At 32.8% G+C, this 13,392-nt stretch overlaps 1 protein-coding gene across 1 annotated transcript; it reads left to right on the forward strand.

Annotated features, from left to right (window-relative positions):
• Window positions 1-6,422: 6,422 nt before the first annotated feature.
• On the forward strand, window positions 6,423-11,893 carry LOC139852447 (transcription factor ILR3-like). Its single transcript, XM_071841746.1, has 5 exons — window positions 6,423-6,711; window positions 10,190-10,252; window positions 10,991-11,068; window positions 11,146-11,308; window positions 11,428-11,893. Exons 1-5 carry the CDS (start codon window positions 6,545-6,547, stop codon window positions 11,692-11,694), a joined length of 738 nt encoding a protein of 245 aa, XP_071697847.1. The 5' UTR covers window positions 6,423-6,544; the 3' UTR covers window positions 11,695-11,893.
• The last annotated feature ends 1,499 nt before the right edge of the window (window positions 11,894-13,392 follow it).

Genomic DNA, 13,392 nt, shown 5'->3' on the forward strand with positions numbered 1-13,392 from the left:
AACCCTAGGCTCGTTCGTTAAGATTTTGTCATTTTGGACATGGGTTAACGGAGAGCTGTTTGTTTTAGATTGGACTGTGACGACCCGGAAATTTTTGACCAAATTTAAACTTAATCTTTATATGATTTTGACATGATAAGCAACTGTAATGTTATAGTCTCAAAAATTTTGAACCGTGTTCATTTATTCAATTACCCTTCGACTGTTCTCGACTATTCACGAACAACTATTTATAAATAGATACATATATATTTAAAATATATATATATGCATATAATAATTCAAAATATAATTTGAATTATTATATTATTTAGTTATTAGAATTAATTTTGTGAAGTAAAATAATATAAGATATAATAAAATTTATTATTAAAATAAATCTATATATATATATATATATATATATATATATATATATATATATATATATATATATATATATATATATATATATGTGTGTGTAAAGTATATCGAATATACATATATTATTTCGAATTTATTTAGTAAACAATTATAACGTACGTCCCTTATTTCGATTGATATTAAATAAGTGCAAGCTTGTGAGTGTAATAAAATAAATAATAGACGAGCCTACTCAATCATGTTTCGCACATTTTATGACTAAAATAAATACATGAACTTAATTTAAAAACTTGGGATTTCTTTTTCAAAAGACTTTTATCCACCACTAACTATCAACGGAACATGATATAATACCCCTATTTATTAATTGTGTCGGCAGATAACTAGTAAGTGACTCCGTGATTCAATTATTATGAGCTGTTCTCTTTTCAATCATAAACTAATTATCAAACTTATATATATATATATATATATATATATATATATATATATATATATATATATATATATATATATATATATATATATATATATATATATATATATCTTTTCAACTTATATGATATATAATAATATGATATTGTATTCCCGTGATTCAATTGAAAAGAAAAGATCTAATTTATATATATATATATATATATATATATATATATATATATATATATATGAATATGATAGGAGATACATATGGTATTAAAATCTTTCTCTTCTTCTTCTTCGTAAGTAATAACATCACAACTACTCGTAATCACCACGACAAATATCACCATAACTAATTTCACTGTTCGGGTTCTTACTCGATCAAACCCACATGATACTTATTTCAATTATTAGCAATCACCAACCTTCTTGTTTCTTCCTCTATGAACCACTTTGTGAACATTAAAACAACCGCCACATCATGATCATCTATTGCTGCTGCTACATACATAACTTTCTTTTCGGTTACAAACAACAACAAACACCACAATTCATCACCCTTGTCGTCCACCATTGATGGTCAGTTCAAAGCTCGCGTAACATTTTTTTTTTTCTTTCAGTACTTATATTGTATACTCCGTATAACATACCACTCATGACCATGATTTCTAACTGGATATTTGCTAAACCCATGAACCATAACCCAACACCACCTATTTCCATCCGTCACCACTTCATCACATTCAACATCACTATGAATCACCACCACAACTGCAGTCACCATATTATCTTTCTGTTCCACAAACTACTGCTCACTACTACACCCATGTTCCTGTTTATCTTCGCTATAAAATACATCAACACCACACTGTGATCGAACTATATTGCTACTCCTACTTAAACCGCCACCCACAACCACTGTCCACCATCGAATACCACCCCAACAAATCCTCAACAGCTGTTACACACTTATATTTATTTTTCTGTTCGGCTAATCCAAAATAAACATATGCTGCACACTTTCTTTCTTTTTTTTTCTGAATGGCCGACCGATAATAAACCACATGGACCCAATCCTTGTTTATATTGGTGATGTTATTCACATAAGAAGAATAATGGAGATAAATAATGTTAAAAGCTATCGATTAAAATAATTAGAATGTTAAGAGGAAGGTGAGCTTTAAAGTGAAAATGATGTGTTGTTTCTATTTTTTTTTTTTTACGAATGCACATGCCACAAACACAAAAGCAATCGAGCAGCTGGGATCATGGGTACTAGGTTCGGGCCGTAATATTTATTTTCTTTCATATTGGTTTTATTATTGGGCCGAACTATTTCTTGTGTGGATTTTCAATTTGGGCCGAGTTCATATAGTTATAGGTTAGTGGGCCGCAGGACATTAAATTAAGATTATGGTGATGCTATGATTTTGATGAACAACGGATTAAGCGATGATTAAATGATGATAGCAGTTGTTGATGAAGATGAAATATAACGAGTAACAAGATTATGATAAAAGTGATAAGTGATAATATGATACAGTGTCGATACCGTAAAGATTAGATGATAGGGTTTAATGATAATGATGTTAGATGAGGTGGTGTGACAATGATATTATGATGAGGATAAATTGACGAATAGTGTGATAATAATTATGTTAGAAAGCAGAAGATTAAACCGTTGTGATCAACAACCTCACAGCTGTACACCAATATAAAAAGTAGATACATATAGGCTAGTGGAATAGTAGGCTAAAGCTTGTGGATTAGTAGGCTAAATGGGTCTTATAAGATCGGGCTAATATATAAAAAATAATGATCCAATACAAAAGATAGTAATCCGATGCTGGTGCTAATAAATCTGGTTAACAGATTCACAAAATTATGTAAATGGCTATGACATCATCATGATAATGATAATCTTATGCTTAAGATAAGGATGCGATGATGAATAGGATGATAATAACGAATGGTGACGATGTCATAATATTTGATGATGATAGTTGGTTGTGATTAGCCTCGGTTAAATAATGGTTAAGAAGAAAAAGAAAATGAAAACCGATTTATAGTTGAGTTCGATATATATGGGTTACGAGTTTAAACAGAAAAACAAAATTTGAGGAGTGGTCTTGGAGTATTATCGGGTTAGCAGGAGGTCACGGGTTCAAACCCGGACTTGGGCATTTTTTTTAAAGGGTTACTCCTTTGAGGTAGTTATTACTAATACTCTCATTATTATTATTTCATTATTATTATCACGAATATTATTATTATGTAATTACTAAAATCAATATCATAAATATCATTAACAGTAAAATTAATATTTTTACAAGTATTATTATTAATTTCATTGTTATTATCATTAATAGAGCTATTATTAACATAAGTATATTATTAATGTTATTATCATTATTTTTACTAATACTAACTTGGTATAATTTGAACTACTGATTTGATAAACAAATGAAATACATAAATATATATTTAACACATATAACATAACACAATATTTTATTATATAAAAGGAATATATGAAATATAAATATATTATTAATATAAAAATAATATCATTAATAGGTTATATATATATAAATATATTCGATTACGATTATATGTATTAATGAATAAACAAATGATATAGGTTCGTGAATCCGAGACCAACCCTGCATTGTTCAGTATCGTCGTATGCATATTTTTACTACAAAATATCGTATCGTGAGTTTCATTTGCTCCCTTTTTAAATGCTTTTGCCATATATATTTTTGGGACTGAGAATACATGCGCTGCTTTTATAAATGTTTTACGAAATAGACACAAGTACTTAAAATTACATTCTATGGTTGGATTATTAATCGAATATTGCCCTTCAAGTCTGGTAACCTAAGAATTTAGGGAAATGGCCCCTGATTAACGCGAACCCTAAAGATAGATCTATGGACCTTGACAAGTCCCATTCGGGGTACGAATGCTTTAGTACTTCGAGATTATTATTACAGACGAGAGGTTCTGTTTGGGGATATTCTATGCATTAAGTTAACGTCGGTTACCAGGTGTTCAATTCATATGAATGATATTTTTGTCTCTATGCATGGGACGCTTATTTATGAGAACTGGAAATGAAAACCTTGTGGTCTATTAAGATGATAGAAATGATTATTTATGTTAAACTAATGAACTCACCAACCTTTTGGTTGACACTTTAAAGCATGTTTATTCTCAGGTATGAAAGAAGTCTTCCGCTGTGCAATTGCTCATTTTAAAGATATTACTTGGAGTCATTCATGGCATATTTCAAAAGACGTTGCATTCGAGTCGTTGAGTTCGTCAAGATTATTATTATGTCAATTATAGTTAGATATATTATGAAATGGTATGCATGCCGTCAACTTTCGATGTAATGAAAGATTGTCTTTTCAAAAACGAATGCAATGTTTGTAAAATGTATCATATAGAGGTCAAGTACCTCGCGATGTAACCAACAGTTGTGAATCGTTTATAATCAATATGGACTTCGTCCGGATGGATTAGGACGGGTCGCTTCATGGACACCCATGTAAACAAAGGCGGAGACAGGGGGATGTTTATGGATGCTTTGCATCCCCCAACTCTTCAAATAATCGAATTATACTGTGTTAAAAATTGTCCATTAATTGTCAATATCCCCTAAAAATATAAGCATCCCTTAAATAAAATTTACATTTTTTTTTTCTTCCTATGGTTCAATTCTATATTTTTATTCATTTAGTAACAAGGTCAAGGTCCACTAGTAATAAATTATCAATACACATTCTTTATAAAATATAAGTTTGGGCCTATACCCTAAATTTTAAACAAAAAATAAGGTTAGCCATGTTGATAACAACTAATAAGGTCTCTACATTAGGTATAGATAAAAAGTAGATGTGAATTTACTCCACTGCTCATCACCATAGTTACTCGTTGCCATCATGTGCTTGTATTCTTGTAAGCTTTTTTATTCTACTTTTTGCATTCTTTTATTTGTGTGGTTAATTGATATTCTTTAAATTAATAATACGGAGTAGTTTACATAGATTTTATCAAGCAATTTTGTCATTTGGAAATGAATGATACGGAGTAATAGTTCACATAGTCACAGACTAATGATACGGAGCGATTTTGTCTACTTCAGTTGAGATGATAAAATAGCTCACAATGCAAGCTTGTGCTCTTAGAGGTCATGATGAACGACATGATTCGAAAAATCAAGGAAATTTTCTTGAATTAATAAAGCTAATTGCTTCTTATAACAAGGAAATTGATAATGTTGTGCTTAAAAATGCTCCTCAAAATGCCACGTATACTTCACCGGATGTGCAAAAAGAAATTTTGCAAATTTTTGCTAGAATTGTACAACAAACAATTCGAGATGAAATTGGGAATGCCAAATTTTGTTTAGTAGTTGATGAATGTCGAGATGAATCTAAAAAAGAGCAAATGACAATTGTTGTGAGATTTGTTGATCGTGATGGGTATGTTAAAGAAAGATTTTTTGGCTTGGTGCATGTAAAAGATACAAGTTCGTTAACTTTAAAAAATGCAATATTGGGTTCTTTATCTTTTCATAAGCTTGATGTTCAAGATATTCGAGGACAATGATATGATGGAGCTAGTAACATGCGTAGAGAATGGAATGGGTTACAAGTCTTAATGTTGAAGGAATGCCCTTATGCGTATTATATTCATTGTTTTGCTCATCAATTGCAACTAGCTTTAGTTGCGGCATCTAAAGAGATATTGTAGGAAGAATTTCTACTGAGAAGATAATAGATGATTTCGCTTTCAAGAAACCTAGACGTGTCCGACTTCAAATCTAAGGTATTTTTTAAAATAGCTTACTTTTTTGTGTATGTTTTATAATTATTTAACTTATGCAATTGTTTTAACAAATTATTACTACTAATAGGTTATTCAATGACACTACGGATCGACGTTGCAAGAATTAATCTATTTTTTTTAAGATTTGTTATGGAAAAACTTATTAGTGAAGTATTACTATATCTCATATTTCTTTTGAAAAACTTATTAGTGTAAGAGATTTGTGAAGTATTACTATATCTCATAGTTATAACGTATATATGAAAATTTTATTTTGATATTAAATTTCTTGTGAAATGCATCCTCTATTCGTAAATTCTGGTTTCGCCTCTGCATGTAAATAGTAAATTATGGAGACTGGAGGGGGTCTCGGTCTTCATAACACTTGTGTACCTATACTTGATTACTGATTAGTATAAAATTTAGAGAGTATTTTTTAGGGGTAAAAATTTACATGTTGCTCGTCTCTCACAATTACAACCATAATCTTATGTTATTATTATCATTTTCGCTTAAGTATAAAAAATTCAAGTTCCAAAATGAATTATGATCAACATGACAATTGTTTAGTAATCCTTAATCCCATCACAAACTGAAAAATTAACTACTGTATTAAGAAATTAAAATAAAAAATACTTAAAAAACAAATGATTCCCTCTTTTTTTACAAGTTGTTATCACCTTCTCACATTCATACAAACGGTTTACTTGATATCGACAAGTAACAAAAACAAATTTAAAAATCAACACCGTTACTGTTCTTCCATCATCAAACATTATATAAGATTATTATTCCCCAATAAAATTATTAGTTAAATAATTCCAAACCCGTCTTATCTAACAATTTAGATTACATTTCCTTCGTATCAAAAGTCATACTTACAAAGTTGTATTCTTTTTCATGTTCATAATAATTTTAGAAAGAAATGGAAATTGATCAAATGGATGAAAACCCCAATTGGCTATTTGATTATGGATTGGTGGAAGATATCTCCACCGCTCATTTCACCGCTCCCGTGCCGTCATCTGCCGGTGGGTTTACGTGGCCATCGCCACCTGGTCTAACTTGCTCTGTACCAATACCTGCTGTGAGGTTAGTTTGATGTATAATAATTTGTTTATCAACAAGTGTTTTATACTACCTGATGATTATCAGGCTAATTAGTGTAAAATTAGATTTATGAACACATGTAATATGACTTTTACCATTACCTAAAAGATTTTTAATTTTCACCAAAAAATACAATTTGTAAATGTTTGAAATTGCATTATGCATTTGTGCGGGTACCCGATCCTCGATGGGCGCGCAAAATGATTAAATCTTATCCGTGAGTACGTGTACGGGTGAGAAGTTATACCCGATCCGCCAATCCAAGAAACAATTTTATATTTATTCGAGAGTTTACACATACGATTATTAAATAAAAAAGGATTTTACTTGTAATGAATTAATGATTAAATATATATAATATTACATATAATTAAAAAACTTAATTTTTACGCATTTTACATGTAATTTGTACATATAATTTATAATTAATAAAATTATTTTTGACTAACTTGTGAATTTTTATTACCCGCGGGTAAACCCGTGATCCGCAGGTCACGGGCATGGGTGAAATGTTTTTACCCGCGCGCGGGTAACGGGTATAAACGAGCTAAAAAAATTTGACGGGTGGGTCGCGGGTTGATCCGCGCCCATCGCCCACGGGAGCCATCCCTAAATCATGTCATCACCACCTAGACGCGAGCAAAGGTGAAAATGGATATTACTTTATTTGAAGTTTTTGTATTTTATTTTAGAAATAATTGTGCTAACGTATTCTAACAAACTCGATAAGACACACTAATGCAAATTTCTGATTCTCTAAGACCAACGCTCGGATACCGACTGAAATGTCCCGTTCAGGCATTTTCCCCATCATTTAGCTTCAAAAACAACCCTTAATCATCATAAGAAAAACCATACAAGAACACTTCAATAATCCTTCCAAAAATACAAGTTTACCCCAAAAAGCTAACAGCGTCCCTCAAGTTTTTTTTTTTTTGGCTCACAACGTCCCTTCATTATCACATTTTAAGATACCGAGTCCCTCCGTCAACTTACCGTTAAAAAAATCCGTTAACCCTTGACATGTGCATTACATGTGAGGGTAAATTCGTCCTTTACGTTTTTCTTCATCTGAATTTGAAACAATCTTCATTTTCATCTCTAACTTTATTATCTTCAATCCCCCAAATATAAATAATTATTATTCTTCACATATTTAACAACCAAACAAAATTAAACATATAAATCACATAATTATACATATAAAAAAATCAACAAATCAAACAATCTTAAATATCTAAACAAAAAACGTCATCTTCCTATAAAATAAAATAAAAAGCGAAAAAAAGAAACACCACACGAGCAGAATTAAACATATAGGGAGTAATAATCTTTCTTTTACAAATCATAACAAAGGAACAAAAACAATCTGTGAAAGGCTCAAAGTTACACTTTTGTAATAGATCGAGAAAAGAAAAAAACTTGAAATCGAAATTAAGAGACACAGATTCATTAAACAAGATAATACCTCAAATCTTCAACTCTTTATACATACACTACTCCGTATGAGGTTCATATCAAACCAACAATATTATCTTTAACCAACAATTTCAAATTACACATATCTATAAATAAAATCAAATAAACTGAACACATAAACACTTAATTGAACAAACTTATCCTTTATTGACTAAATCCACCAAAAGCATATCAGAGTTGAAGATTGTAGGTCGGAGTTCACAATTGTGGACTGGTGGCGTATTTAGGTAACGATTGTGGAACCACCACTGCCGCCGGAATAAATCTGGAACCACCGATGCACCGAATCCACCGAAGCAGATCAGAGGTTAACGATTGTGAAACCACCGGCGTTTTTAGGTAGTGTACACCGCATGTCTTTCTGCTGAGTTCATAAATTAAACACTATCAGACCTCCAAACTTAAAAGCTCGTGTTTTCATTTCCAAATTTATGCCCAGCACCACCGTCGGAATTAGTTGGTGGCTTCGATTCCGGCAAATGCAGTGGCGATGGCAAAGATGTAGCTGCGGTTACACTTTTAAGATGAGACGAGATGATTTGATTAATAGCTTGATTTTAGGTTAAGAATGGTGGCTTAAGATTAGGATGCCCAGTTCGTTATATGTGAATAAAAGAAAAAAGAATGGGGAAGGAAGTACTTAAAAGAAAAAGAGGATGAAGATGAATCTGACAGATGTGTTGGACAAGAAAAGGGAAGATAGAGATGAAAATAGCCTCACATCTCTAGATTTATCCCCAAAATCCCGTTTGGAGGTGTTAAAGGCTGGAGGGAAAAAAAAGAAGACGAAATTACCTTCACATGCAAGGCACATGTCAAGAGTTAACAGAACTTTTTAACGGCAAGTTGACGGAGGGATTCGGTATCTTAAAATGTGATAATGAAGGGACGCTGTTAACCAAAAAAAAAAACTTGAGGGACGCTGTTAGCTTTTTGGGGTAAAATAGAGGGACCAACGGCACAATTATTTCTTTATTTTATTTTTTGGGGATTTTGACCGTTAAACGTTCATACATCTATACTTTTGATTGTATTCCCCTTTTTGTAATTAAATTTAATTTTGTGTAAATTACGAGTTTGGTTCAAGTGAATTTGTGTCATAATTTTTAGTTTATTCACTATAAAAACAGATTTTTTCGAACCTTTATTAATTGTAGAAAGTGTATCAAAGTTCATTGACATAGCGCGGTATTGAGGAACTCCTCCAATTTAAGCAATAAATTGTGAATTTAACTCCAAGGGAGTGAAAAATTCGTGTTGGGAGTATGTGAATTTACTTTTAAAAAGAAATTGTAGGAAGTTTTCAAAAATCAAAACGATGCATAAAATAGTGAAATCCTAAACTAACATTATGGGGGACTTTAACACCAAGACTTGTATCAGTTACTATAATTCAGTGGTAATAGTTGTGATCAGTGTTGTAAAAAACCCGATTACTCGTCGATTAATCTCAAATTAATCATTTTAAAGAGCAATCCGTTTCGATTTTTAAAAATCCGTTTAATTAAACGGTCAACATCAATTGATGGGTCAAAACCGAATTTGGTAACCAAAATCAGTCAAATTAAAATATGGTTAACATTTTAACATGAATTTAAACTAGAACTTTATAGTTTTTGAGCAAAATGAACAATTTTAGACAATTATTTTAAAGTTTATTTTTATATTGTAGTTTTTCTCTATACTTACACATATAATTTTTAAAATTTAATATTTAAATGTATACAGTACAATCCGATTAATCCCCGATTAATCTCCGAATTGCCGATTACTCCTTCTAAAGTCTCGACCGATTAATCTCCGAATAACGAATTTTGCAACCTTGGTTGTGATCATTGAGCTATTTTACTGAATCAAATTCTTAACTTTTGGCTTCTTATGTGGATCTATTTTCCTTGCTTACAAAAGTTGGTGGCATAGTAACCAAAACTGTTTCTTGGTTTGAGGCTCATTGCTTGATTTTAATTGTTTGTTCCCACAGTGCTGAGATTGAGAGCTCGTTTATCGATTTTGAGGGCCTTAAGGAGGCAGGATCAAGGAAACGGTAAACATCTCTTCTTTTTTCTTCCTGCTGTCTGAGAGATCGTTAATGTATATAAGTTCTATACACTTTATTGTGCACTGATCCATTTTCAAGTATCCAAATCAGATGTGATCAATTTCGACCCATTTACTCCCAAGTAGGTCTATATGGGTTATGTTTTATCTCAAATGGGTTAACTTTATTTAGAATGGTTCACAGGTGGTGGCCAAAAGTGTATTTTTAATACATATAACACCAACGAAGCAGTGCTTCAGTGGTACCAGTCACCTGTGAACCCTGGGCCCACGAGAATATACCCTTTGCCAAATATGGGGTGCAGGTTCGAATCCCTCCGGGGGCGATATTCGGCCTGCAAGTTCTCGTTGGGTATTGGGGAGAGGTGTCTTACACGGTATACTTAGCCCTTACTGGGTGGGCGGTATAGGTGCCAAAGGCACACGGGGTCAGAGTTTCCCCGCCAGATTAAACCTTTTGCCAAACATTCTAAGTATGGGTCATATGCGTCGAAAGTTGCCCTAGTTGTTTTCTTGTGCATTCAACCTTTTAAACTTTTATTTAATACAACTTTTAGTAAAAAGTTTATTGTAGTAATATTGCCTTTTCAAATCATATATGACCCATTACTTAGTTATACAAGTTCAAGAATGATCCCGACCCATTTCATACTGTACAAAAGTACCCGCTCATCTTGTCACCTCTTTTAGTCCCAATTAACACATGTACAGTATTAACTTGCAGGTTGAAGTCTGAAACTGTCAATATATGTGGGTCCAAAGCTGGTCGTGAGAAATTGCGTAGAGATAGGATGAATGAGAGGCACGTATATATTACTCTTTACATCATACCTGAAATACTTGAACTTTTGACACTAATATTTGAAAATTATTTCAAAGGTTCTTGGAACTGGGATCGATCCTGGAGAACGGGAGACCGCCAAAAACAGATAAGACTGCTATTCTGACCGACGCTATTCGAATGATCATGCAACTACGAAGTGAAACAGAGAGGCTCAATCAGTCAAATGTCGATTTACATGAGAAAATTAAGGAATTAAAGGTGGGTTTTCCATTTAGCTGTTTGTTTAGTATTATCCTCTTTATTTATGTCTCAAATATTAATAGTTGTAATGATTCAAATGACTTGTTATATATGATGATCTTGTACCCAATGATTAGGCTGAGAAGAACGAACTTCGTGATGAGAAGCAGATGCTGAAAATAGAGAAAGACAAGCTGGCACAACAACTAAAAACCTTGAACGTTCAACCGAGCTATCTCGCACATCCCACTGCAATGCGGGCTGCATTTGCTGCACAAGAACAAACTGCTGGAAACAAGTTGATGCCATTTGTAGGCTACCCTGGTGTTGCAATGTGGCAATTCATGCCGTCTTCTGTGGTTGACACGTCACTGGATCACGTCCTTAGGCCTCCAGTGGCATAATCTTGAGAATCTTATGGTGTGTTTGCTTTTGTTATTCCTAAAATTTGTGCTCGATACTATGATACACTTGATTGTTGTTATTGACTTTGTGGGTCTCGAAGAAGTTTAATTTGTGAAGTAATAATGCATACAAAAATGGGTGATTTTTTCGCCTTTCCTGTTACTTTAATGTAATATAAAACCAAATTACACTCTATTTCCTGTTGTTGATTAGGTTATCATTTATGTTTTTAATCATGATTTAGTGTTACAAAATAAATGTTTAAAATTTGATTAAATCAACAAATTTTTTTATTTTTTTTTTGAAAAGCAAATTATCTATATATCTATATATATATATATATATATATATATATATATATATATATATATATATATATATATATATATATATATATATATATATATATATATATATGAAAACTGTACAAATGGTGAGGTAGCCGAACTAGCTACTAGCACCAGACACGAGAATTACAATTACATGAAACACGAGAAAACAAAGTACACGATACGATTTCATTACAATCTATCCAAATCTACTCAACCCGGATCATGGATGATGCCCAACCCATTTGTTGGACATACAAGCCATTGATGCTAAGATGAGAAGCTATTCCGCGAGCGATTACTAATCCATTCGAAAGATTTCACTTGAATTTCACTAATGATCTTCGGAGTGGCCCAAGCGTCATTTTTGAAAACTTTGAGGTTCCTATTCTTCCATATCAAATAACATGTGACCCACACGACCGCTTGCCAAATTTTCTTCACGCTCGAATGTACAACTAGTGAGCCCGAACCTTTAATCAAATCTTCTAATGTGAAACCCGATGAGAGGGAAAGATTCCACCATTTAAAAATACCAATCCATATTTCTTTAGCGGATTTGCATGAATAGATGGCGTGATCTACTGACTCAACCACATCATTACACATAGGGCATAATAATGTGTCCAAGTCGATTCCCCTCTTATCAAGCTCTTCTTTTGTCGCAATTCTTTTCCTTAGTACCCTCCATATGAAAATTCCAATCTTTAACGGAATGAGATTATTCTTGATGATTGTCGTTGGATTGACCTCTCGTGGAATAAGTTTGTCGTCTAATAATTTGCTCATTGATTTTGTAGTAAACGATCCACTTTTGTCACCCACATATTTCCATTTATTTGGTCCGCTTCCAGACAATGAAACTGATTTAATGAGATCGATCATGCCATTTATTTCCCCGTGTAACCTGCCTGTAAGTGCACGTGTCCAATCCCAGTTGAAAACCCATGTATTGTCTTCGTATGTGACCCTTCTGCTGATGCAAACTGAAGGCTGCTTCTCGAGTTTAAACAGCCGCTGGTACGCGTCTTTTAACGGCAAAGGACCTGCCCACTGATCGAACCAAAAGCTGACCCCATTGCCGTCGCCAATCTCTCTTTTTATTAAATCTTTCATGTTGATGCCGATCTTGCACAACTCATCACCCACTTTGATTATATTACGCCACACTGTATTCTGCTTGACATTGCCACAAAACCGATTAGAACCCAACCCCCCATCCCGCCCATAGATGCTTTTAATCGTTTTGGTCCATAAAGAATCATTTTCGGTATAAAAACGCCACCACCATTTGATAAGTAGGGACCAATTTTTTGCTTTGAGACTCCCAATATTTAACCCCCCCCCCCCCCCCCCCTCATTGTAAGG

Source organism: Rutidosis leptorrhynchoides, chromosome 6 (genome assembly GCF_046630445.1).
Source record: "Rutidosis leptorrhynchoides isolate AG116_Rl617_1_P2 chromosome 6, CSIRO_AGI_Rlap_v1, whole genome shotgun sequence".
Lineage (NCBI taxonomy): Eukaryota > Viridiplantae > Streptophyta > Magnoliopsida > Asterales > Asteraceae > Rutidosis > Rutidosis leptorrhynchoides.

Coding starts and splice junctions, on each gene's coding strand:
- LOC139852447 (XM_071841746.1), top strand. CDS start 6,545: ATGGAAATTGATCAAATGGATGAAAACCCCAATTGGCTATTTGATTAT. Junction 6,712..10,189: donor GTACCAATACCTGCTGTGAG/GTTAGTTTGATG, acceptor TTGTTCCCACAG/TGCTGAGATTGAGAGCTCGT. Junction 11,069..11,145: donor AGAGATAGGATGAATGAGAG/GCACGTATATAT, acceptor ATTATTTCAAAG/GTTCTTGGAACTGGGATCGA.